Here is a 25,071-nt window from a genome sequence, read left to right as displayed (position 1 = left end):
GTACAAAACTTCTATATCGAAAACAACAAAACATTCTTGAGAGAAATTAAATAAAACCTAATAGATACAGGCATATCATCAATATTGTTAAGATGTCCATTTTCCCAAAACCAAACAACTTAATTCACCATAGGCACAAGCAAAATCCCAGAAGACATTTTTGTGCAAGTTGACATGATTCTAAAATGCATAGGGAAATACAAAAAACCTAGAGTAGACAAATTTATTTTGAAAAAGAACAAAGTTGGAAGACTTACATCAGTCAATTCTAAAACATATTATAAAGCTACAATAATCAAGACAATGTATTGATTTAGGTATAGATATGAAGATAAATAAAATGAATAGAGACCCCAGAAATAGACCCATACTTACATGGTTAATTGATTTTGAACAAAGAGTTCAAGGTAATTCAATGGAGAAGGAATAGTCTTTGTACAATTGTATATCTGTATTTTTTTTAAGAAAAAGATGAACCTCAATCCTTGTCCACAAAAAGTAAATAAAATGGATTATAGATATTAGCTTAAAAGCTAAAACTATAAAACTTCTAGAAGAAAACGTAAGAGAAATATCTTCACTACCCTAGTATAGGCAAAGATTTCTCAGATTAGATACAATAAAAACTAACCAAAAAAGAAGATACCGATAATTTGGACTTCATCAAAATTAAAAACATCTATTCTTTGAAAAACACTTAAAGAAAATAAAAATAAAACAATATTTAATAAAAGACTTGTATCTAGAATATATAAAGAACTCCTACAACTCAATAGTAAGAAAATACACAATTTACAAATAGACAAAATATTTGAACAAACACTTAAATGAAGATCTATGGCCAAAAAACGTGCATGAAATGATGCTCATCGTCATTACTTAAGAGGAAAATATGGATTTAAACTCACAATGAGTTATCACTACATACCCCTAGAATAGTTAAAATTAAAAAGCTGGACAATATTAAGCATTGTGAGGATATAGAGCAACTAGAACTCTCATGTACCACCAATGGGAGTGTAAAAGAGTACAACCATCTTGAGGAACACTAGAGCAATTTCTTATACTCAAATACCTACCCTATAACCCAGAAATTTCTAGGTATTTACTCAGGAAAGATGAAAACACATGCCTACAAATTATACATAAATGCTCCTAGTTCCTAAGTGAAAACATCCAACTGTCTTTGGATAAACAAATTCGACAAGTCTTTGAATAAACGAATAGTGGTATATTCATGTAATGAAATACTATTAAGCACTAAAAATGAACTGTTAACACATGAATGAATGCAACAAACACAAGAATGAATCTCAAAAACATTATGCTTGAATGAAAGAAGCTGGATACAAAACAGTATATACTATAATGATTCTAAAATATGTGAAGTCCAAAAACAAAAACTGATCATGGCAAATTAGGAAATCCTTGCCCAGTTGGGAGTCATTGGGTAACTGACTAGAAAGAACACTTTCTGGGATTATACAAATGCTCCAAATTTTTTTTTAGGTGGTTTTTGCACAGGTGAATACTCCTGCCAACCAAAAACTGAATACTTAAGATATGTGCATTTTATTATGTGAAAATTATGCCTTGATTTTTAAAAATTATGATTAGATTTATCTCTATATGTTTGTGCCCAGCAATAATAATATCATTTTCAATACATGCTGGTAGATTCCTTTGCATTGTGATAATTGTCTTATTATAACTATCTGTAATTATATGAAGTCTTCATAAATGTGACCAACTGCAATAATAAAGTTGTGAAACACTTAAAAATGATAACTGGCAGACTGGGGAAAACATTTGCAACTCATCTCTCAAAGGGCTAATGACCCTCATATATAAGAATTCATAAAAATGTATCTTTAAAATGGCATAAATTCAACATCCCTTCATGATAAAAATTTTCAACAAATTAGCAAGAAATGTACCTCAACATAATAAAGGTCATAGATAACAAATGCACAACTAACATCATACTGAATGGTATCAGCTTTCTTTCTAAGATGTGGAACAAGACAAGGATGCCCGCTTTCATCGCTCTCACTCAATGTAGTACTGAAAGTCCTAGCCAGAGCAATCAGGCAAGAGAAATAAATGAAGGGCATCCAAATTAGAAAAGAGGAAGTCAAGTCATCCCTTTTTGTGGACAACATAATCTCACATATAGAAAACCCTAGAGATTCCACACACACAAAAAAAACACTAAACCAATAAACGAATTCAGTAAAGTTACAGGATGCAAAATCAATATTAAAAAATCAGTAGCATTTCTATATACCAATAACAAATTATCTGAAAATCAAGAAAGTAATACCTTTTACGACAGCTACCAAAAAAATAAAATACCTAGGAACAAATTTAACCAAGGAGGTGAAAGAGCTCTACAATGAAAACTAGAAAATATTAATGACAAAAATTGAAGAAGACACAAGAAAGTGAAAAAAATCTTATGTTCATAGATGGGAAGAATTAATATGGTTAAAGTTTCCATACTGTCCAAAGCAATCCCTGTCAAATGCAATCCCTATTGAAATATCTATGACATTCTTCACAGTTATAGAAAAAAAAAGTCCTAAAATTCATATGGAACCACAAAAGACCCCAAAATAGTCAAAGCAATCTTGAGCAAAAATAACAAACCTGGAGGCACAACATTGTCTGATTTTAAAACATACTACAAAGCTATAGTAACCAAAACAACATGGTACTGGCATAAAAACAGATACATAGACCAATGAACCAGAACAGAAAGTCCAGAAATAAACCCATGCATCTACAACCAATCAATTTTCAACAACAGTACCAAGTACACACAATGGGGAAAGGACAACCTCTTTAATAAATGGTGCTGGGAAAACTAGATATGTACAAGAATAACACTAGACTCTTATCTCTCACCATCTGCAAAAATTAACTCAAAATGGATTAAAGACTTAAGTGTAAGACCCAACACTGTGAAACTACTGGAAGAAAACATAGGGGAAAAGCTCCATGACATTTGTATAGGCCAGGATTCTTTGAGCAAAACATCAAAAACACAGGCAACAAAAGCAAATATAGACAAATGGGATTACCTCAAACTAAAAAGCTTCTGCACAGCAAAGAAAACAATCAACAGAGCAAAAAGACCATCTATAGAATGGGAGAATATATTTCTAAACTACACATCTGATAATGAGATCATATTCAAAATATATGAGAAACTCAAATAACTCAACAACAAAAAAACAGATAAACCAATTTAAAAATGGGTAAAAGACCTGAATAGACATTTCTCTAAAAAAGACATACAGATGGCCAACAGGTATATAAAAAATTGCTTAACATCACTAGTCAATAGGGAACTGCAAATCTAAACTATAATGAGATATCACCTTACTCCAATCAGAATGGCTACTATCAAAAAATCAAAAGATAGCAAGGATGTGGAGAAAATGGACCCCTTATACACTGCTAGTAGGATCCAGTGTGGAAAGCAATATGGAGGTTCCTCAAAAAATTAAAAATAACAGCAGGGCACAGTGGCATGGGCCTGTAATTCTAACTACTCAGGTGGCTGAGGCAAGAGGATGACTTGAACCTAGGAGTTCAAAGCTGTAGTGTACTATGATAGTGACTGTGAATAGCTGCTGCATTCCACACTGGGTGATAGAGTAAGACTATGTCTCTAAGAAAAAAAAAATTAAAAATAGAACTAACATATGATCCAGCAATCCCACTACAGGGTATATATCCAAAGGTAATGAAATCAGTATGTTGAAGAGATATCTGAACTCCTTTGTTCATTGCAGCACTATTCATAGTGGTTGAGATACGGAATCTACTTAAACGTTCACCAACAGAAGAATAGGTAAAGAAACTACAGTACGTATATACATATTATAGTTTACACACACACACACACATGCACAATGGAATACTATTCAGTTACAATAACAAAATGAAATTCTGTCATTTGTGGCAACATAGATGAACCTGGAAAACATGTTTAAACTAAATAAGCTAGGCATAGAAAACAAGTCCCACAAGGTCTCACTTAAACGCAGAGTCTAAAAAGTTGTTCTTATAGAAGTAGAAGGCAGAATAGTGGTTAGCAGAGGATGGGAAGGATGGGGAGAAGTGGGGGAAGGTAAGAGATTGGTCAGTGGGTGCAAAGCTCTAGTTACATTGGAGGAGTAAGTTGCGGTGGTCTGTTGCATAGAAAGATCACTAGAGTTAACAACATTGCATTGTGTATTTCAAAATAGCTAGAAGAGAGGTTTTTGAATTTCTCATCACAAAGAAATAACACATGTTTGAGACAATGGATATGTTAATTAAACTGTGATCATTATACAATTACATAAGTATCAAAACATCACATTTTACCCCATAAATATGTACATTTATTATGTGTTAAGCATACGTAAAAATAATAAAAATGAAAGTCATAGGACTGTTTAAAGAAAACATAAATTACCAAAGTAAAGACTGCTTTACTCTGGGAGTGGAGTGCTTTCATCACAAGTGGATTTCACTTTTAGGTGTAGTCACTGTTTTCTATTTCGGGTTTGTTTTCACATTTAATGGTGGTGTGAAGAAAGGGAACAGAGGAAGAAGGGAGAAAGGAGGAAAAAAGGCAGATACATACCTATGCTCAAAGAAAGTACTGGACAGAACTATACAAACATATTAATAATGGGGTGGAATTATGGGAGTTTTTTTCTTCTAACGGATTATGTTTGTTTGTTTGTTTGTTGAGATGAGTCTCCCTCTGTCAACAGGCTGGCGAGCAGTGGTGCAATCTCAGCTCACTGCAACTTCTGCCTCCCGGGTTCAAGCGATTCTCCTGCCTCAGCCTCCCAAGTAGCTGGGACTATAGGTGTGTGCCACCATGCCCAGCTAATTTTAGTATTTTTAGTAGAGACAGGGTTTCACCATGTTGGCCAAAATGGTCTGGCTCTCTTGACCTCGTGACCCTCCTGCCTCAGCCTCCCAAAGTGCTGGGATTAAAGGTGTGAGCCACTATGCCCGGTTGGATTACCTGTATTTTTTTTTTTTTTTTTACAATGGACATATTACCTTCTGCTCATTTATTGGAAATGCTATCATGCAAATAAGAACTATTTCTGGGGAACCTATTACATCTAGAAGTAGTTTTAATAATTTTCATGAAGTTCAATTTATGAGTCAAAATTTTATTCCTTCAATAGGCAATGCTTTTATTATTCTTTTATGCCCACCCACAGAACATAGGTGGGGATAAATGAATTAAGAAGCTTCATGAACTTTTTACTTATAAATGCTGCATAATTTTATATTCTAGTAGCAGATAATATTTTTTAAAGTTCATTTAAATCTACCTAACTTATATTTGGAGTTTTATTCCACAGTTTTCATCAGAGATGGTGCCCACATTGGTTCCTTAAAATAGATGTAGAAGCTGGGGAGGTGGTGCACGCCTATAACCCTAGTTACTTCAGTGGCTAAGGCAGGAGGATTGCTTGAACCCAGGACAACAAGTTCAAGTTCAGCCTGGACAACATAGCAAAGCTCTGCCTCTAAAAAAATAAAAAACAAAAAGAAAAACAAAAGTAGTAAAGGAATCCACTGGCAATTTATATGTCCTTTTCAAAAAGTCTTTGCATTATAAAATCTTTAAATGTGTATAAAAATAGAGGATTGTCTATTTAACCCTGTATAACCATCATGTAGACTTACATTTTGCAATATTTGCTTAGTCTTTTAAAAAACATACAGATTATAACATTTCATCCTAAATACTTTAGTAAGGATTTCTAAAATATAATGACATCTTATAACCACAAAACCATTTTACACCTAACAAAATTAACAATAATTTCTTAGTATCATCTAATTCATAGACCATATTCAAATTTCCCCCATATATCCCCAAAATGTATTTTACAGTTATTTGTTTGACCTGGGATCCATATAAAGTCTGACTGATCATTTCATTTCTAAAATCTAGTCTTTTAAAAATCTAGAATAGTTTCCATCATTACCACTACCTTTTTCTTTCTTCTTCTTCATTTCTTTTTTAATGTTATTGACTTGTACTTGGTTAACTGTTTCAAAGTGTTTCCTGGAAACTTAAAGAATAATTTGACATCACCACCAAAGAACTCATTGTAAAAACAATTGTCTCAAAAGAGAAAATCAGACTCATTTTTTAACATCAAAATCTTGCAAATCTTCATCTTGAATATCAATACTATAGTGTGGAAGGGTGGGGCAAATAGGAATATTAGAAAAATTCCAAAAACTAGCATATTTTAAGAGCTGAGTGCAGTGGCTCATGCCTGTAATCCCAGTTCCTCTGGAGGCTAAGGTGAGGGAATCACTTAAACTCGGGAGTTTGGCTGCAGTGAGCTATGATTATACCATTGCACTCTAGCCTGGGTGACAGAGGGAATCCCCATTGAAAGAAAGGAAAGGAAAGGAAAAAGAAAAGAAAAGAAAAAGAAAAGAGAAAAGGCCCTAATTTTAGAAAGCTGCCTTGCCTTTGGAGCCTCTCAACCCGGAAGAGACATCACAATTTCCCTTCTGCCCTGGAGGAACACATGCTTAATGTAGCTTGCAGGAAGCCTGACTTGAGCTAGCTTTAATACCCCCAGGAGGAGTTAAAACGTGAAAGAACCTCACTTCCCCTTTTAGAAGGCTCGTCTTATCACAGACAACAGAGGTAAGAGAAAACATTTTAAGCTAATGACATTTACTGCTAACCAGATCAGGTTGAAGCAATCCACTGGACTCCAGTTTGCAAGTCTCATTTCTTAGGAGATTCATTTATCTTAGAATGCTCAACCAAAAGCACCCACCTTCACATTTCTCTGAGTATTATGCTAGACAGTGAATTATTCTCTCAGCTGGTTAACTATCTTTAACCCCCCAGGCTGCTACAATATTGTGTGTATGTTAATTCAACTGCATTGCAAATTCTCTGACATTGAACAACAGTAATAAAAGAGACAAATATTAAGCCTAATGCAAGAAATGTTGCTAGGGAGATTTTTATAAGATAGAACTAAAAAAATCCTTCATGTATAGAAGGAAAATTTCTGAAATTATCCAACATGCAAGAATTGAGCATCCGCCAACTGGGTCAGCTGCTGACCCATTTAAGGTTGAGGCTTTCCTTGACAGGTTTGGGCCACATACCCACTCCTGAGGTCAGAGGCGAAGTCAACTTCCTCCAAACCTAAATCTAAGAGTCGTGAACAAAGCCTTCTCCAAGGAAAATCAAAAGTAGCTACCAGCAGAAAGGGGAATGAATCCTGGGCAGCAAAGCCAATAGATAAATGGGCATCTATAGAGCCAGAGCTAAGTGAAGTCAGAAATATAGAAAAGGGGCCATGAGTGTGTGTGTCCCCTGTCTATTAGAATGCCTGGGTCCCTAATGCTTTTTACTAGCTCTGGTCCTTCCCCAATCATATCCCAGTCTCTCAGGTCTCTGGGTCCGTTGAGTTTGGCCTATTAGGCAAGCTTCCTAATATATTTCCTCTCTTGTCCAGGAAAGTTTTGTCTTCAATTAGATGCATTTTTCTAAAATCCTTAATGGAATGAACTTAATGGAAAGAGTTTTTTTAGTCCCAATCCCTGGAAACATATCACAGTTCAGCTATGTAGGCTGTTGAATCCAGCCTTAGTGGGAGAAATTACGCATTTCTTGATTTGGCTCTTCTAGATGTCGAAAGGCGGCGTAAAAAGCAGTCATTTAATTTTTCAGTGAAAAATGAAATGAAGGCAAGGAGTTTTCAAATCACTAAACAGATTCACCTTTCTAGTAAAAAGAGATTCCTCTCAGAGCTTTCCTAGCCCAGAGAGGTTGCTTGGTCCTGCCTTGTGGTTCTTACCTTCTCCTCCCCTCCTGAAAGCAGCTCAGAAACAGAGGGAAAACTTTGTAAACATGGGCACAGGACAACACCAATCTTCCTCTGGCCCTGCTGGAATCACTTACCAGAGCCCTCCAGAGAGGGTCACGTGTGTGCTAAAAGATGCATGGCAAATATTATGGATAATACATTAAAAAATAAAAGGGAAATGAGTCATGTTTGCAAGTGAATTTATGTTCATACAAAATATTTGTGGAAACATGCCTTTCCACTTTGGAGATTCTCCTAATCCATCACCATGACACTAATGTTGCAAGAAGCAAATCCGTCAGACGGTGACCATTACTTTTTAATAGACCACTCCATTTTCAGCAATCACGCTAACAAAATCAGGACATAGCCCAGTCTGCTTGCAGGAAATGAAAAATACTTGCAAACACTTCACAAATGCTCCCCTACACAATGAGGAGGCTTGCTCACAGGTAGTCCAGATGCAGAACAGGAGGGAAGTGTCAAGGGAACTCTGCTATGCAGATTCTTCTAGGGCCTGACCAACAACTGTGTGGTGCCTGCATACCCGGTGCTGAGTTTGTTTTTCAGAAAGCTGTTCTCATTTTGCCCAGAAAGGCTCTGCTTGAGGGCTACGTATATGGTCTTTGCTTTCAGATTATATAAGATGTGAAAACACATGATCTGGATCACATAGACCAAAGTATGATTTTTTAAACTGCTTATCAAAGGACACTAAGAAAGAGCCTTAATAAAAACACACACACACACCTCTCTGATATATTTGTGACTGCACTACACCAGAGCACAATTCACTCATTCACTCTTTCGACAATTATCTCCTAAATGGTAGGAACTGTGCTTGGTGTGATGAAATATGAATATTTATAAGTCATGGTTCCTGCTCTCAAATGAAAGGGAAAGACACAATTGGCCATGCTACATATCAGAGCTAATTAAGTAGAAATAAGGAGCTATGGGAGCGTAAAGAAATAAGTGATTTATGAAACTTCATGTGAATTGAGGAAAACTTCAGGGAGGAAATTTTTGGACCCTGACCTTGAAGGATAGCTAGCAGTTATTATTTTATGATGATGATGATGATTTTCTTTTGTTGCCTTATTTCAAAAACAATATATATGCATTATAGAAAATATACATAAGCTTCCTACTCAAATATAACTACTATTGATATTCTCAATTTTTTTCTAGCAATATGCACTTGTTACAAAAATTGTTCATATTTCATGATTAGACTTGTAGCCTGCTTACCCCAGCATGCATGCGTGTGTGCGAGTGCATGCACATATCTAATACCGTAACAGAAGCACTCTGATCTGATAGAATTGGATGCACTAGATCAGTAAAAAAATTGCAGTCAATGCAAGGAATCCTCAAATAGGATAAAAACCAACCCCTGAAATATCTTATTTTAATTTAAAGCAAAGTCCTGTGCCTTCATTCACCACTCTTCTGCTTTCAGGCCAGCACCTTTCCTCTGGGCACAGCACTGCTGAGGGCTGCAGTCTTCAGTAAGCCATCTTCCCCATGCACCATGGGCAAAGTCTAGTTTTGAAGTCTTTAACACAGAGGAAGAACCGAGACAGGCTGGCAGAGTAATGTGACTCCAGAAACCTTCTAAATCTTTACAATTCTCTGCTCTTTAGTTGCCTCACCCACCTAATTCCATAGCATTTTTCAGTGATACTGTTCACCCAGTGTTTCCAAAGTGTTCAGCTATTGGTAGAAAGATCAGCTCTCTTCATGTTCACTGTCTTACATCCCCTGTTGACATACTACCAAAATACATATAAATGGATAATTATGATAAGCAATAGAATTAGCACCAGCAGGTTTGGAAGCATACCACTCAGCCCACCAAAGCAGAGAGGACAGGAGTACGAGTCCCTGGCAACCACAGCATTCAGGCTGCCCTGGGCTTCGGTCAGCAGTTGTTACCTGTGAACTCTCTCTCAAGTCCAGCAGGTTGGCTAAAATTAATGTTTATTATATAAGACAAATCTCTTTCTATATCATTGTATCTGTTTTCTGTTGTTGCTCTAGCAAATTGTCACCAATTTAGCAGCTTAAAACAACATCCTCGTTTACTTCACAGTTGTGTGGGTCAGAAGTCCAGGTGGGCTCAGCTGGGTTCTCTGCATAAGGTCTCAAAAGGTCTAAGACAAGATGTTGGCCAGCTCAGCTCTTACCTGAAAGCTCCAGGGAAGAATCTGTTTCCATGCTCATTCAGGTTGCTGGCTGACTGCAGCAATAGGTCTGAAGTCGCCATTTCCTTGCTGGCTGTCAGCTGGGGCTACTCACAGCTCCTGAAGGCTGCCCACACTCCTTGGCATGTGGCCGCCTCCATCTTTGAGCCAGCAGTGGCATGCCAAATCCCTCCAAGAGCTTCAAATCTATGACTTCCCCTCTGCAATCAGAAAAGAAAACTCTGGGCTTTTAAAAGAACTCATGTGGTGAGGTCAAGCCCACCCAGATAAGCCTATCTTAAAGTCAACTATGCCATATAACAAAACATAATCAATGGGGACAAAAGGAAAGGGTTTTCCAGGCTAAATGGAGAGCATAAGCAAAGACACAGGGAACGACAAGGCATTGGATGAACGATCTGCGGAACAGTAACACCATATCCCCCTTTCATCCCAGCTGGGACCCCTTCTGCTTCTAACATCCCAACTAAAAGCAGATAAAAGAAAGTGAGAAGATGAGAAAATAGAAATTAAATCATGCTAATATTTCTATATAATATTTCCTTGGGTTGTGACCTAATTATTAGTTTATGAAATGATGAGTTAAGGATCTAAAGAAGTGCCATCACATTCTTTTCCAAGAGAGCAAGAGATAACATTCACTGGTCACTGACAATGGTATAACGATGTCAAAATATACCCACTTTCTAGCTGTTCAAGTAGAAAAAAATTCAAATGAGAATTCCTAGTGCTAACAGATAAAACTGATATTGTCAAAAATTGCAGTGTAAATGAGTAAAACTCATTAAGAATACCATTTTGTAATATGCTAAAAAGAATACAAATATTCATACCCTTTGACCTTACTTTGAGGACTTTATACCAAGGAGATAACCCAAAAGAACTTTTTGAATTATACAATAAAAATACACTTCACAGCAACATTTATATACTATGATTTTTAATCTAAATGTTCATAAATGAAAAAATGGTTAAATTAGTCTCACCATTTAATGAAATATTACACAGATATAAGCATTTTAATTGTGAAGAATATAATGTAATACTGAAAATGTGTACGGTACCTTACATTTAAAAGTGAAATACAAAATCTTACCTATCTCACAATTACAACTGTGTAAAAAATTCTCCTGTTCATAAAAAAGATTTGGGAGAAAACTTGAAAAATGAAAACAATTTGATTAAGACTGTGGATGAACTTTTTCTTTCACTTTGATTTATATTAATAGTGTCTTACAGTTTGTGCAATAAATAATAATGGTAATAAGCTTTAGAAAAGTCATATATGAACTCCTAAAGACTCTGACTACTGTGAACATCACTGCACTCTCACCAGTTTTAAAAGGACCGGGGACAGTTGATCAAACAAAATATAGATTACAAGTCAAGGCCACTGTAAAATGAGCCCTCAACCTCTGAGCTCAGTGCTCGAAGCAGCCCTACAAAAGGGAATCACAAGTACATTTCCCTTCTATGCTGTTTTCATTTTATCTTAATAAGCACGTGTGATATTGAAAATTGTATCCTCTGCTGCCTGAAGCATTGAGGAATGTGAAAAGGTAAAGAGAATTGCACCAATTCACAATTCCTGGAAAGAGAAAAAAAGTGGCTATTTGTAAGAGTGTGTCACAATGAAGAGAGACTAAAGACTCCTTAATCAATCCTATTATCTAGAGAGTTATTAATTTAAAAAGGCTTTGTTTTTCACTCCTTATTTGGTAATTCTGATTAAAAATAGCTCGGACAAGAATTCACATTCTGAACCTGAACTGGGCAGATATCATACTCAACTGCTGTAAAGTGACTTAAAAAGCAAACAAAACAAAAATCACAGCTTTTAGCCAAAAGAGGAGATGAACTAATCTGTCCCTCCTATTGTGTGGATTTTATTATTTGCAAATACACAATAGCATCTACCTCTTCTAAGAGGAAAATTGTTTTAATTCTGTTTCACTGAGAATTGGCTCATTTTTATAATGCATTGCAGTGCCCTGAATCTCAAGTCCAGAAATCCGCTAGAGGACCTGTTACAGTGGAGAAAAGATCACAGTCCCCATTAAGGTCTGTGATTGATCAGGTAGTATTGACCTGCCTCACCTCTGTTGGCTTCTAATTCCCTCTGGTTTTATTTTCATCAAAGAAGCAAACATTGTGAGGAAGCAGTTCTATTATCATACTTAAAATTCCTACACTAGTCAGCAGTACTCAGAAAAAATTCATGTCTCCTCCAGCTCTAGGGGATCTACTGCAAATCCTTTAAATTGTCATATTATCCTCTCATTTGTTCTATTTTAGCAAAGCAAATGATTAAAAATTAAACTTTCATTTAGAAGCGTAATTATTTTAAAGGGTGTCAGAGCTTCATGTTAAACAAATTTACCTCAGCAAATAGAATGAGGCTTTGGAATTTCGATTGGAGAGTTAATGAAATAACCATAATTTGGTTACGTGAATCAACCTACATCATCTTATTTAAAGAGATTTCTCTCCTTATTTATTCAGTTGTCATGTATGTAGCTGCTACTTACTCTTTCAGTAAATATCTTAGCTCTGAAACATTTTTGTTTTAAAACAGGAAGAGAATTTTCTAGATACATGAAAATGAAAATTAATTGCTGTGATTTCCCTCAAGAGAGTGGGAATTTATAAGTTTAAAAAGTAGCAATAGTACTAATCTGAATTTCTAAATCCTTAAAAATTCCCCACATAGCATAAAACTCTGTTCTGAATACTTGAGGTAAATTAGTTTAGTGTTAGGAGTTGGAAAACCAATGCCTGGCCCAGTGCCTGAAAATCTTTAGGTTGAGTGAATGAACACATGAACTGTCAACCTAAATAACAGAGGGAGGCTCTCTAAAACAAAATGATATTTATTCAAGAATAACTTTGGGAATAGAGGGGCTCTGAGAGAGTCTCTCTGTTTGTTATTTAGGTTGACAATATGCCAATCCAGTCAACTGTCTAAGCAGTTGGGCACCATGGAGCTCACGGAGTCCAGGAGCTTGTGTGGAGGGAGGCCACTGGACGTGGCCATGATAAATATGCAATGGAAGTGCCACCTCTTTGTCTCTTCCACCTTAAGATTGTACCCCCACCACCAGCACAATAGGCCTACTAGATTTCACTGCCAAGAGGGAAGGATAAGGACATGGTGGTAAGTCTACCCCTAAATGTATGAGTATGGACCAAGAGTGCAGATGGAAGCCCATACATGTTTACATATTTACACGTGATAACCAGGCTACAGGAAGGCACGTGTTTTCATGGAGAGCTCTCCACTCACCCGCACAGACCTCTTCCTACGATGCCAAAGGAGTCCACTCTGTGCTCCAGGGCCAGCCCTTTGTCCTGTAAGCCATCGCAGCAGCTAAAGTACTCTGGGGCAGGACAGGTGGGAGCCACGCTGACTTAGTTGTTCCCAGACTGGCCCCACAGGGGAACAACCTAGTCAAGCTCCCCAGGCAGCTAGCCTGGCAAGGCAACTGGCAATAACTCTTATGCTAAAAGACCAGCCAACGGACGGCTGTCCCACCTTCCTCTCAGGGAGAGAACCATGCAAAACCTCCAGCAGTCCTCAGCTGAGTAAGGCAGGTTAGAGGAGTTCCGCTCATCCCATGCAATCACCATGCAGCCACCATCAGAATGAGGTCCTCCCATCCAAACTGCGTGGCTTGGAGTAAGGGAAGCAAAGTCCCCAGGGAAAAACCCAAGGGATGATCGCTGGGGAAGTCACAAGCACCACCATCACACTAGGTGTGCGCTGGGGCTACTCTTGACCCCCTGAGCCTCAGCCTCTTCACTCTGGCCCCAGGAGGTGATGGCCTCACCTCTAAGAGGTTTGGGGAGGACTCCATGAGATGCCTTCAAGTCAACACGCCCAAGGCCAGCATAGAGCAAGAGCTCAGCAGCCTTGAGCTGGCGCGCTTTCGGTGCTTGGAAAGAATGAGTTCTGTCCCAGAAGGCAAGAATAGTTTGAGGCTGGCGGAGGCCCCTGGCGGAAGCCCCCACAGGAAGGCTCCATGCTGCAGCCCAGGGGCCTTGGTGCGTCAGGTCTCCTCCGACCTCGGGTGAGCTCGGGCGGGCGGCGGCCTGGCCCGTGGCCGCTCCCCGACGCAGCTGAACGCGACGGGCTCTGCTGGCTGGACAGGGTGACAGACAGTCGGGCGGTGCCCTCGGGAAGGGGCGGGACTCTCCTGCCGGGGTCCCAGATGGCACGGGAAGAAAAGCCATCAACCAGGAAATGAAAAAAACAGCAGGTCAGTCAGCAACGCGACTGTGACGCGAGGGGCCGAGGCGGCGGGAGCTCCGTGGGGCCACCCACCCTCAGAGCGTAGCCCGTAGGGGGCGCTGCCCATTCCGCGATCCCAGGACACACAGACTCTGGGCTGCAAAGACGCACCTCCCCTCTGAGCTGCCTGCCCGGAGGTCACGGGCAAAGCGGCTGGGGATCTGGCGCTCTCTCTCTCTCTCTCTTTTTTTTTTTTTGAGAACGCAGCAATGTGGAGCTGGTCAGCCTGGTGCACAGCTCTTTTTCCCCTTTCTTTTCAATGTTTTTCTCATTGTAGCCTCCTTCACCCCTGCCCCCCTGCTCTGTTAAGTGCTTTTAGTTGGAGGGAAAATTGACCTGCAGAAATCACTGCATTATACCCAAGACACTATTTGAACTTCCTAATAGCCCTAGAAATCCCCTCAGGGCTCTGTTTCTAATAAACCAAACCTCCAAAGTGAAAGAAAACCGTTTTCTCACCCTGCCCGGCTTCTTTATAATTAGCCTCAACTAGAGGGCCCCACTTGGACTGTCTGGCTGACAGCTGTGCGGCCCAGGCCTGGAAACTGGGCCCTCAACAACTGGGCAGAGAGAACAAAGGGAGAAACCGGCTGCCACCACGGAGCCTGGGCTGGGGGTTCTACAAAGCCATCAGGTGCCTATGGACTAGTAAACCCATTTTACAGGAAGGGAAGGGAAGCTCATGGGGATGACGGATTCTCCCAAGGCCCCTTCCTTTGTAAGCCGTAGAGTTAGGTCTGGAATCCTGGTCTAGGGGTTTCTAAATGTTCTTGTACCTCTTCCTGTGCCACACAAGATTCTCACTGGGTCATCAGCTATTTTAGTCACTGCTTGACTTAGTGAAATCAGCCACAGAGCGTCTATGATTTTCACTCAGGGGCTGTGTTAATCATTCACCCTTTATAGGCCACTTGCAGGCACTTACAGTTTCTGAAAGGCCACTGTAAAGATCATACTTTATTTAGTTGGCTCTCTGTAGTAGACACTATAGCACTGGTAAATTTTCCTCAGACTAATAAATATGGGTGCTGTCTGGCACTCAAGGGGGTGCAACTTTACACAGAAACGCATCTGCCCACCCTGACATCACACCACAGAAAGTTTAGCATCATAAAAGCAGGTTTCCTTGCCTACATTTTCTAGTGCAGATCTTCTCCTTTTCAATGTCCTTGGGTTTAAAGCCTTCATAGAGCATAGTAAACCAAAGTCACAATGAAAATGTATATTTCATTTTCAAATGTGAGAAATGAGAAAAGCCGTAATCATAGATTAACACTATAGACTTTAAACTGGCGTTCTCTGTCCAAGTGAGATTTACAGCAACATCTTTACCAGTGCTCCAGTCTTTCCTTTGAAGAAAATGTTTCATTCTCCCAGGACCTGCTTATTTCTTCAGCCACATTTCTCCTTTGTTTTGCCTTGATGGTGTGTGTAAAAACAAAATATACTAATAAAGAAATACCAAGGTGTCATAGAAACAAGGGGAAAAAAAGGACTGACAATCTAAGGTTAAAAATTCAATTAAATTAAGACCCATAACTTCTAGACTGTAAGAAACAGAGCTTTCACCTCCCCAATGTTTAACAAGCACCTCTCACACGCCAGGCCCTGTGCTAGATACTGGTGAACAAACCAGTCTGCGACTTCACAAATCACAGAGTAGTGGGAAAGACAGGCCTGCAGCCAGTGGTTACAAGGTATTAATTAAGCCATACAGGGAACTGTGAGGACATGTAACAGGAGGCTCTAAGCTAGCCTGGGGTGAGGGAGTTTCCCGAAAGAAGACCAAGTCTTTGCTGAGTTGAAAAGGAGATTGCCAAGTAAGACAGGTGTTTTAATCTGGTTTATGTTGCTTATAACAAAACGCCTGAAACTGGGTAATTTATAAAGAAAAGGAACTTATTTCTCACAGTTATAAAGCCTGAGAAGTCCTAGGTGCAGGGGCTGTATCTGGTGAGGCTCTTCTTGCTGGTGGAGACTCTGCAGCGTCTCGAGGCAGTGCAGGGCATCACATGGTGAGGAACTGAGTGTGCTAGCTAAGGTATCTTTTCCTTCTCTTATAAAGCCACTAGTCCTAATCTCAGGATAACTCGTTAGTGCGGGGCATCACACGGTGAGGAACTGAGGGTGCTAGCTAAGGTATCTTTTCCTTCTCTTATAAAGCCACTAGTCCTAATCTCAGGATAACTCGTTAATCCACTAACCCATTAATGCATTCATTATGATTGGATTAATCCATTTATGAGGGTACAGCCCTTATAAACCAATCACCTTTTAAATGCCCCACCCCAAAATACTGCCACCTTGGGGATTACATTTTAACATGAGTTTTGGAGGGGACAAATATTCAAACTAAACTACCGGGCACAGTGGCTCACACCTATAATCTCAGCACTTTGGGAGGCTGAGGTGGGAGGATCACTTGAGCCTAGGAACCCGAGACCAGCCTGAGCAATATGGCAAAACACCATCTCTACAAAAAATACAAAATTAGCTGGGTGTGGTGGTGCACACCTGTGATCCCAGCTACTCGAGAGGCTAAGGTGGGAGGATCACCTGAGCCCTGGGAGGTCAAGGCTGCAATGAACCATGATTGTACCACTTCACTCCAGCCTAGGTGAGAGAGCAAGACCCTATCTCAAAAAAAAACAAAAAACAAAACAAAACACCAAACCATAGCAAAGGGGCAAAGAGCTCTTAGGCAATAAAGAGTATGTGGGAGTATGTGGGCAGCAGGAGACCCTAGCAGGCTGGAAGAACTGAGAAGATTCCAGAATGACTGATGAGAAAAGATAGAGAACAGAGTGGTGCGAGGTGAGCTTGGAGAGGTCTCAGCCTATCAGTGGACGTGACCTTTGCCTCAGAAACCTAGTCCAGTAGTGTAGACTGCAGAGAGTAAGCTCCATGAGAACAAGGACCAAGCCTGCTTTTACTCGTTGTACTTGGTACACTTGTTAGCCCGGCATTAGCACGTAGTAGGTGCTCATTAAACAGGGGCTATTTCTGTATTATTGTCACATCTTCATTCATTTCTCCCACTTTCTCTCTATTTCTTTCCCTACCCTCTAACTAAATGTTGCACCTGTTTCTCTCATTGTCCTTTTCCTTACTTAAAGGTTATGGATTAATCAGGCTTCTCTTCCTTCCATGTTCTTTCCTGTTCTTTCTTTCCATTTTGTCATATAATGTATTCAGCAATTCCTTGCAATGCCAAAGAGAAGGGAAAAATCATCCAGCCAGATCACTAAGTGGGGAAAAAAACCAAGGACACTTGCATCTTAAATCTTAATCCATTCACTCTAGGGTGGATCAAATCTGAACAGGGCTGGTGGGTATTTACACAGCCAACTAACAAAGTGAGGAGGACTTTCTGCTTTAAATGGCAGATCATTTATAAAAGGAAGTATTTTAACTCATCATTAAGCTCCTCTTCATTGATTATGATGCCAAATCTTGAGGTGGCACATGGCAAATGTGTGCCCTGAGTGCCAAATTGGTCCCTCTGAGACTGGAAAAGCATTTTAAAAACCATGCTTGAGGCTGATGTACATACTATTTTGAGTTGTCAAAGCTTGTCTCTCTACTGTGGCAGAATCACCAATAGTCTTGCCTTCTGAAAAAGAAATTGGCATTCTTAACTCTCTATATACTCATGTGTATGCTGTATTTTGTTTTGTTTTGTTTTCAAGTAGTTTGGATCCCAAGAGACCTTCCTGGAAACCTAATTAACAAGCAAATCATCCTGAGGGTTTATTTCAATTTGTTTATTTGCACTCCTCAGCCTTCTGGGACAGTCACCCTGTTTTAATACCCAACTAAAATGACTCACCTCATTGTCCCATGGTTGTTCCCAAGAGGTGAAGATGCAGCTCCTGTTCCCTCTTGCTCTGAGTTTGTGCTCAGAGTTCATCTCCAGCCCTTTTTCCTTAAGCATGAGCAAAGCCTCTCCTGTTTCCTTGCCCAAGCACCACCAATCCAAGATTCTGTGTATAAAAGACATTTATGAATTCTGGAGTAAACAGAGGGTAATTACAGCTCGGGGCTGGGGGGAATACTTTAAACTTAAAGCTTGTCACAAATAGTTACTGAAAATTCATCAACTATCCTCTGACCAAGAGTATCTATGACTGTTGTATTCTCCTTGGGCCCTTGGGTCCCCGGCCCTATCTCTCTCCTTTTCCAAGAGCTTTTCTCCCTCTCTCTTATTGTCTCAATTCTGCTATTCTCCTATAATTTACTAAGCAATTATAGACACTTCATATTTTCAAATAGCAGAAATAATTCTTTCTTTCCTTTGCACATTCGCTGGAGATGCTTCAAGAAGAAGAGCCTGTTGGCTGGGCACTGTGACTCATGCCTGTAATCCCAGGACTTTGGGAGGCCGAGGTGGGCAGATCATTTGCGGTCAGGAGTTTGAGATCAGCCTGATCAAAACCAGCCTGGCCAACATGGTGAAACCCCGTCTCTACTAAAAATACAAAAAAGTTAGCCAGGCATGGTGGTGGGTGCTTGTAATCCCAGCTACATGGGAAGCTGAGGCAGGACAATCGCTTGAACCTGGGAGGTGAGGTTGCAGTGAGCCGAGATTGTGCCACTGCACTCCAGTCTGGGCAACAGAGTGAAACTCTGTCTTCAAAAAAAAAAAAGAAGAAGAAGAAGAGCCTGTCTTTAAAGGTCAAAACTACTATTTGTTCAAAAATTCATCTCCTTAGACCTCAGAGTCTTTCTGCCTCTTGCCCAGGCTGGAGTGCAGTAGTGCGATCATAGGTTACTACAACCTCGACCTCCTGGGCTCAAGTGATCCTCCCACCTTAGCCTGGGACTACAGGTATGCACCATCATATGCAAGTAATATTTTGGGTAGAGATAGGATCTCACTATGTTGCCCAAACTGGTCTTGAACTCCTGGGCTCAAGCTGTCCTCCTGCCTTGACCTCCCAAAGTGCTGGGATGACAGGCATGAGCTACCACACCTGTCTGATACTTCTAACATAAAGAAATAGCCCTTAAACTACTATTTTATGAGTGCTTTCTAGGTACCAGCTATGTAACAAGCCTATTTCATTTAATCTTTATAATAGCTGTATATGATTAGCATTATTCTCTTCATTTTACAGATTATCATCATCACATTGAGTGCTTACTGTGCATCAAGGTCTATGTGAAGCACTTTACATGGTCACCCTGCTGAATCCTCATAATTCTACATAAAGTTACTATTGCCATGCTGTTTCACAGAGAAAGAAACTGAGGTTGAGAGGAGCAATGATGGGTTAGCAGCATTCAAACAAGAATGGAGCACAGGTCCCCATGATCCCAAGGCCTGTTAATTTCATTCACCATAGAACTTCAGTACGGCTGAGCTCCTGAAATTTTAGGAACTTCCCCTTAGAAGACCACAAGCAATGGTCTTCACAATCTATCTCTGAGCTAACCCAGGGATGGTCTCAGAGAAAGACCTCAGTAATTAGATGTTGAACGAATGAGGGATACTGGTTCTGGATTCTTCTACAGAGACTTTCAGGAGCACCACTCCTGGTTGAGGGAGCTTGTTCTTCCCACTGGGTCTTCTGTTGGTTATCATTCCACATCCCCTACTGTGATTCAGCTGACGAAGTGCCCATCAATTAAGGAAAAGCATCCTTGCTGAGAGTGCAGCATTAAACTTTAATGGGTAGAAAGAAGGAATAATAATAATTGTGGCAAGAATAAAACTAGGCTTTTTTCTTTCTTTTCTTTTCTTTTTTTATTGTACTTTGGGCTCTGGGGTACATGTGCACATCCTGCATCCTGCAGGATTGTTGCATAAGTACATACATGCCATGATAGTATGCTATCTCCATCCCCCTGCCCCGCCCCGTTGCCTACATCAGGCATTTCTCCTGGTGTTATCCCTCCCCATCCTCCCCGCCCCGCAATGTCCCTCCCCTCCCCTCCCCTCCACCCCCCACCACCTACCCCAGTGAGTGCTGTTCCCTTGTTCGTCACACACCTATGAGTCAAAACATGTGGTGTTTGGTTTTCTGTTTTTGTGTCAGTTTGCTGGGAATGATGGTTTCTAGATTCATTCATGTCTCTACAAAGGACATGAACTTGTCATTTTTTATGGCTGCATAGTATTCCATGGCATATATGTGCCACATTTTCCTTGTCCAGTCTATCATGAATGGGCATTTAGGTTGGTTCCAGGTCTTTGCTATCGTAAACAGTGCAGTGATGAACATACACGTGCATGTGTCTTTATAATAGAATAATTTATAATCCTTCGGGTATATACCCAGTAATGGGATTGCTGGGTCAAATGGAATTTCTAGTTCTAGATCCTTGAGGAATCGTCCCATTGTCTTCCATAATGGTTGAACTAATTTACACTCCCACCAACAGTGTAAAAGTGTTCCTATTTCTCCACATCCTTTCCAGTATCTGTTGTCTCCAGATTTTTTAATGATCGCCATTCTAACTGGTGTGAGATGGTATCTCAATGTGGTTTTGATTTGCATTTCTCTAATGACCAGTGATAATGAGCATTTTCTCATGTTTGTTGGAAAACTAGACTTTTCTCTAACAAAACCCCTACCAGTATCATCCCTGATTTCCTAGGACTGTGGCATGATAAAATGACCCTACTATCATTGAGAGACACAGGAGCTCCCATTTCTTTCCTAAATCAGCTGACAGGACCTGCAGTTTGATTTTCTCTCTGTTTCTCCACTACATCAAGAACCTGGCATCCTAAGCACTCAGAGGAACACTGGCCTGGGACTAAAGGGAAAACGAGGTAATTCTCCTGAAACATGAGACTGGCAAAGTGATGTTCCTAGCCCCTTCAAACTTAGAGGCAAGGTTCATAGAGGGGGTGCCTGTTATTCTGCTCAGATCCATGTCCAAGAGAAAGGTTTCTTTGTCAGGGAGTCTCTCTGGGAAGGGAACAGGAGAAACCAGCATGACTCCTCATCTGACACTCTTAACACAAGTCTGTATGTCCCCATCCTTCAGATGGCCAAAAAAAGAAAAGAAAAAGAAAGAAAAATGATAACACCCAATATTGGGGAGAGAAAATAGCAAGAGTCAATCTGGCCACATGTGCCACAGAGCTTTAGAAACATGCATCTCATTTGACCCAGCAATTGCACTTCTAGGAATTTATCTGAAGGAAATGATTTAGAATGCGGACTATTTTAGCTATAAGGATGTTCGTTCACAGCAGTGGTTTTATAATAGCATGAAACTGGAATAACCCTAAATGGCCAACAACAGATAATTGGTTCCATTAATTTTAGTTCATCTCTACAATAGAATATTCAGCAGTCATTAAAACAATAACGTACATCTCTATTTGTTGACATGGAAAGACATGACATAATGTTTAAGTGGATTAACTTTAACATCAGAATGTTTTCCTTTTTGTGTATGCGTGCATGTGTGTGTGTGTATGTGTATGTGTGTGTGGGCATGCTCGTGAAAAGTGGTTATTTCTTGGTAATATAATTATAGAGTTTGTTTCTTCTTTATACTTGAATGCTTTCCATGAAAATTTTGTAAGCATAGAAAAATTATAATCAGAATATAATTAACAATCATATTTCTGTTTCTTCAAAAAGGACTATTTATCAAGAAATCTAAAGACAAAGACAGATCCTAGGAGGTTCCCATTTAACCAAATGGATAGAAATCAGATCACTGCTGAACATCTAGTTGGAACTGATTTTGCTGCTCTACTCAAACGGTGAAGCCTTCCTTCTTCCAACAGACTATGTGGCAGCATGAATTCTGGGCAGGGATCTGTGATTGCTCACCTTTTGCCTGGAGGCATGGCTCAGGGGTTCAGCTGTCCTGCTCCTCAGTGCCACATCTTCCACAAAGCCATTCACCCTTTAAGGATTCACTGAGCACTCATCCTGTGACAGGTGCTGAGCTGAGCCCCTGGGATTTGGAGGACAGAAGATGCAGTCCCACATCAGAAAAGAAGCCTTTCCCAAGCCTTCTCTCAGAGTGTGCGCTCCCCTGGAACCCTTTAGCCTGTGAGTTGCATCTTTTGGGCACCTTTCCTTTCCACCTGGTTTTACCTTTGTCTTCTTCTTCCAGTCCTCTTCCCACCAGGCCATCTGTCCCTTGAGGGCTGCCTCAGAATCTCCCATAGCAATGTAGCAGAATGAGTGGCACACAGCAAAAGCTCCATAAATATTTATGGAACGACTGGCTAAATGTAATTACTACCAGAGAAGCATATTTCCTTTATTTAGATTGACGTGAATGTGGTGCCTGATATCCTACATCAGTTAGAACTCTTTTCAGATGTAAGTGACAGAAAATGCAACCCTAACCATCTTAAGCAAAAAGGAAGATTTTCTGTCTTCCATAACTGAAGTTTATGAGCAAGCCTCAGCAGGATCCAGGGACTTAAGCAATGCAGAATGTGGTCTCCATCTCTCGGCTTGACTTTTCCGTGCCGGCTCCATTCTTAGCTGACTCTTTCCTTGTGAAACCAAGATGCTCACCATAACTCAAGGCTTTCACAGACCCAAGGCTTGACAGGGGGAGTAGGGGAGAGAAGGAGTGGAGTGCATCTCTTTTGAAATCCAAGCAAAGATCCCCAGATTGGCAAATTGGACCTGACTGCTTGGCATGGGTTTTGTGAGCATCCTGAACCAATCACAGAGCTGGGAGATACTGTGTCCTGACTGGCCAGGGCTGGGTTGTGTGCCTGTCTGCAGCAGCTGGTGCACTCATAATGAGGGAGGGGAGAAGGCTGGCTGTCCCAAACACAACCAATGTGCTGTTACCAGAGAGAGGGAGTGAGGATCCGGGGATGTTGAGCTTCCCTGAACAGTCATTTCCTTCACAGCAAGTATATCTTGCCTACATTTCTTGGGCTAAAACTCAACCAATTCCCTTTAAGCAGAAACATCTTGGTTTCTCCCCCTACTTAGACAGCAGAACTGCACCCAAGTCCACTGTGGGGAAGATAGAACTGCCTCAAACTAAACCTCCTCACTTTAGCCAAGTGTGGCCCATGGATGTGTGTTTGCATCTCCCAGGGAAGTCATTCTCCACCAACCCCAGCTGCACACGGAGATCATTTGGAAGGAAGAGGGCATTTTAAAAACATGTGCCTGGGTGTGCCTCCCCCGTTCTTATTCAATGGCAGTCTAGGTGGGAAGCCCCAGGTCACACAATCACCTCTGCTGTGAATTGTAGCACAGCAAAGGGGACCCAGCCTTGGTTTGCATTCTGAAAATGCTGAGAGCCAGACCCTGATCTGCCAGCTATTAACCCTAAGACAGTGGGCAAGTTAACTGCCTTGCTGAGCCTCACTTTCCTGTCTATGAAATGGAAGTGATACCCTCTAGGTTGCAGGGATGCTAAGAGGATTAGATGAGATGGGGCAGACAAAATTCTGGTCCCAGTAGGTGCTTAAAGATTCATAGATGCAGGTTTCAAGATTGCCAAGGGGTATCTATCACTTCTCCCTGCAGAAGCAAAGCTTGCTTTGTTCTTGACTAACTTGTTTTTCAAATGCCAGCTACTCATTCCACGCTTTACCAAGGAAGAGCAGTTTGTCAGGATACTTAAATTAAGAAATTCCTCTTAATATTTTTATAATGTGAAAGGATATTTTTTAAAATGTTAGCGTGTGCCATGCTCAGATAGCATGAAGTACAAAAGAGACATGCATATGCAAATTAACCTTATTAGAAAGGTTCTCTAAAGACATTTCCTGAATAATGAATGCGAATAATGGTGAGAACATTGGTTAGCCAAGCACCAAAACCTGTCTCAGAAACTTCAAACATTTGTTTTCTATATTGTTCACATTATATGAAAGAAAAGGTCACAGGTGAAATGTAAAGAGATTTTACTACTTGAAACTGTGTTGCAAGAACAGCCTCCCCCAGGATAGGAATATCTAGAAGGGTTTAAATGTCACTAACAGTCTCAAAATTATTGCAGTAGATTTGCTGAAAAAAGAGATATAAAGGGCCTTTTTCATTAAAAATGTTCTTTGATTTTCAGTTGTAGCTTTGGCGGTGTTATTGGCAAGGGAGCGATTGTAGGAGAATATGGCTCAGATGGCGGTGGGGGCCAAGATGAGAAGGCACTTGGGGAAGTTTGCACATGAAAAGAGTTTCCCCTCAAAGAGGAAGTGCAGACCAGTCAGCTGAGCTCAAAAGAAGTCATTTCATTAATTTCCAGAAAGAAAGGGGATTGAGAATACACTAGATCACTCTCCCATGCAAGGAAACCAGCTTCGAAACCATCCACATCAGGACTGCAGACTCCAGTCTGCTCCTTCATCCCACAAACATTGAGAGATGCTTGTGTGGGTCACACTTAGGCTGGGCTCAGAGATTATATCCCCTGCAGGTGATGAGGCAGGGCACTGTGGGATCTCAAAGTCTGGAGGGGTCTATGAAGCCACGGGATATGCCTCACAGTCCCTCAACTACAGTAAGAGTAAAGGACGCAGGAAACCCATCCTGGCATTTGCACTGAGTTTACTCCTTCTGCAGGCAGTGCCAGCCAACTCAGTGCAGCAGGGGTATTGCTAACGCAGGCCCATTCCAGGGAAACCTTGGGAGTCTTCTGTTGCTATTGATGCTGTTGTTTAAAAGGCAGGGTCTCCCTACGTTACCCAGGCTGGCCTCGAGCGATCCTCCTGTGATGGCCTGCTTTGACTTGAGGTCTCTCCTATGGCATGGGG

The 25,071-nt window shown here is 40.5% G+C and overlaps 1 protein-coding gene across 3 annotated transcripts in view; it reads right to left on the bottom strand.

Moving 5' to 3' along the window:
• Window positions 1-10,158, bottom strand: part of CACNA2D3 (calcium voltage-gated channel auxiliary subunit alpha2delta 3) — a 963,339-nt gene extending 953,181 nt beyond the window's left edge. For 2 of the 3 annotated variants that reach the window (XR_002478711.2, XM_021671646.1), the window contains exon 1: window positions 10,064-10,158. Coding sequence is in view for 1 of the 3 variants with exons in the window: in XM_021671646.1 (XP_021527321.1) it covers window positions 10,064-10,143 (80 nt within the window). In the remaining 2 variants the exon portion in view is untranslated. The remainder of the gene's footprint in view (window positions 1-10,063) is intronic. The other variant, XM_064367210.1, reaches the window with a different exon arrangement.
• Between the last annotated feature and the right edge of the window lie 14,913 nt (window positions 10,159-25,071).

Source organism: Aotus nancymaae, unplaced genomic scaffold, assembly GCF_030222135.1.
Source record: "Aotus nancymaae isolate 86718 unplaced genomic scaffold, 86718_ANA_hifiasm-v0.15.2.pri h1tg000067l, whole genome shotgun sequence".
Classification (NCBI taxonomy): Eukaryota; Metazoa; Chordata; class Mammalia; order Primates; family Aotidae; genus Aotus; species Aotus nancymaae.
Note: the sequence above shows the minus strand (reverse complement) of the source record. Positions and strands in the feature narration are given on the sequence as shown.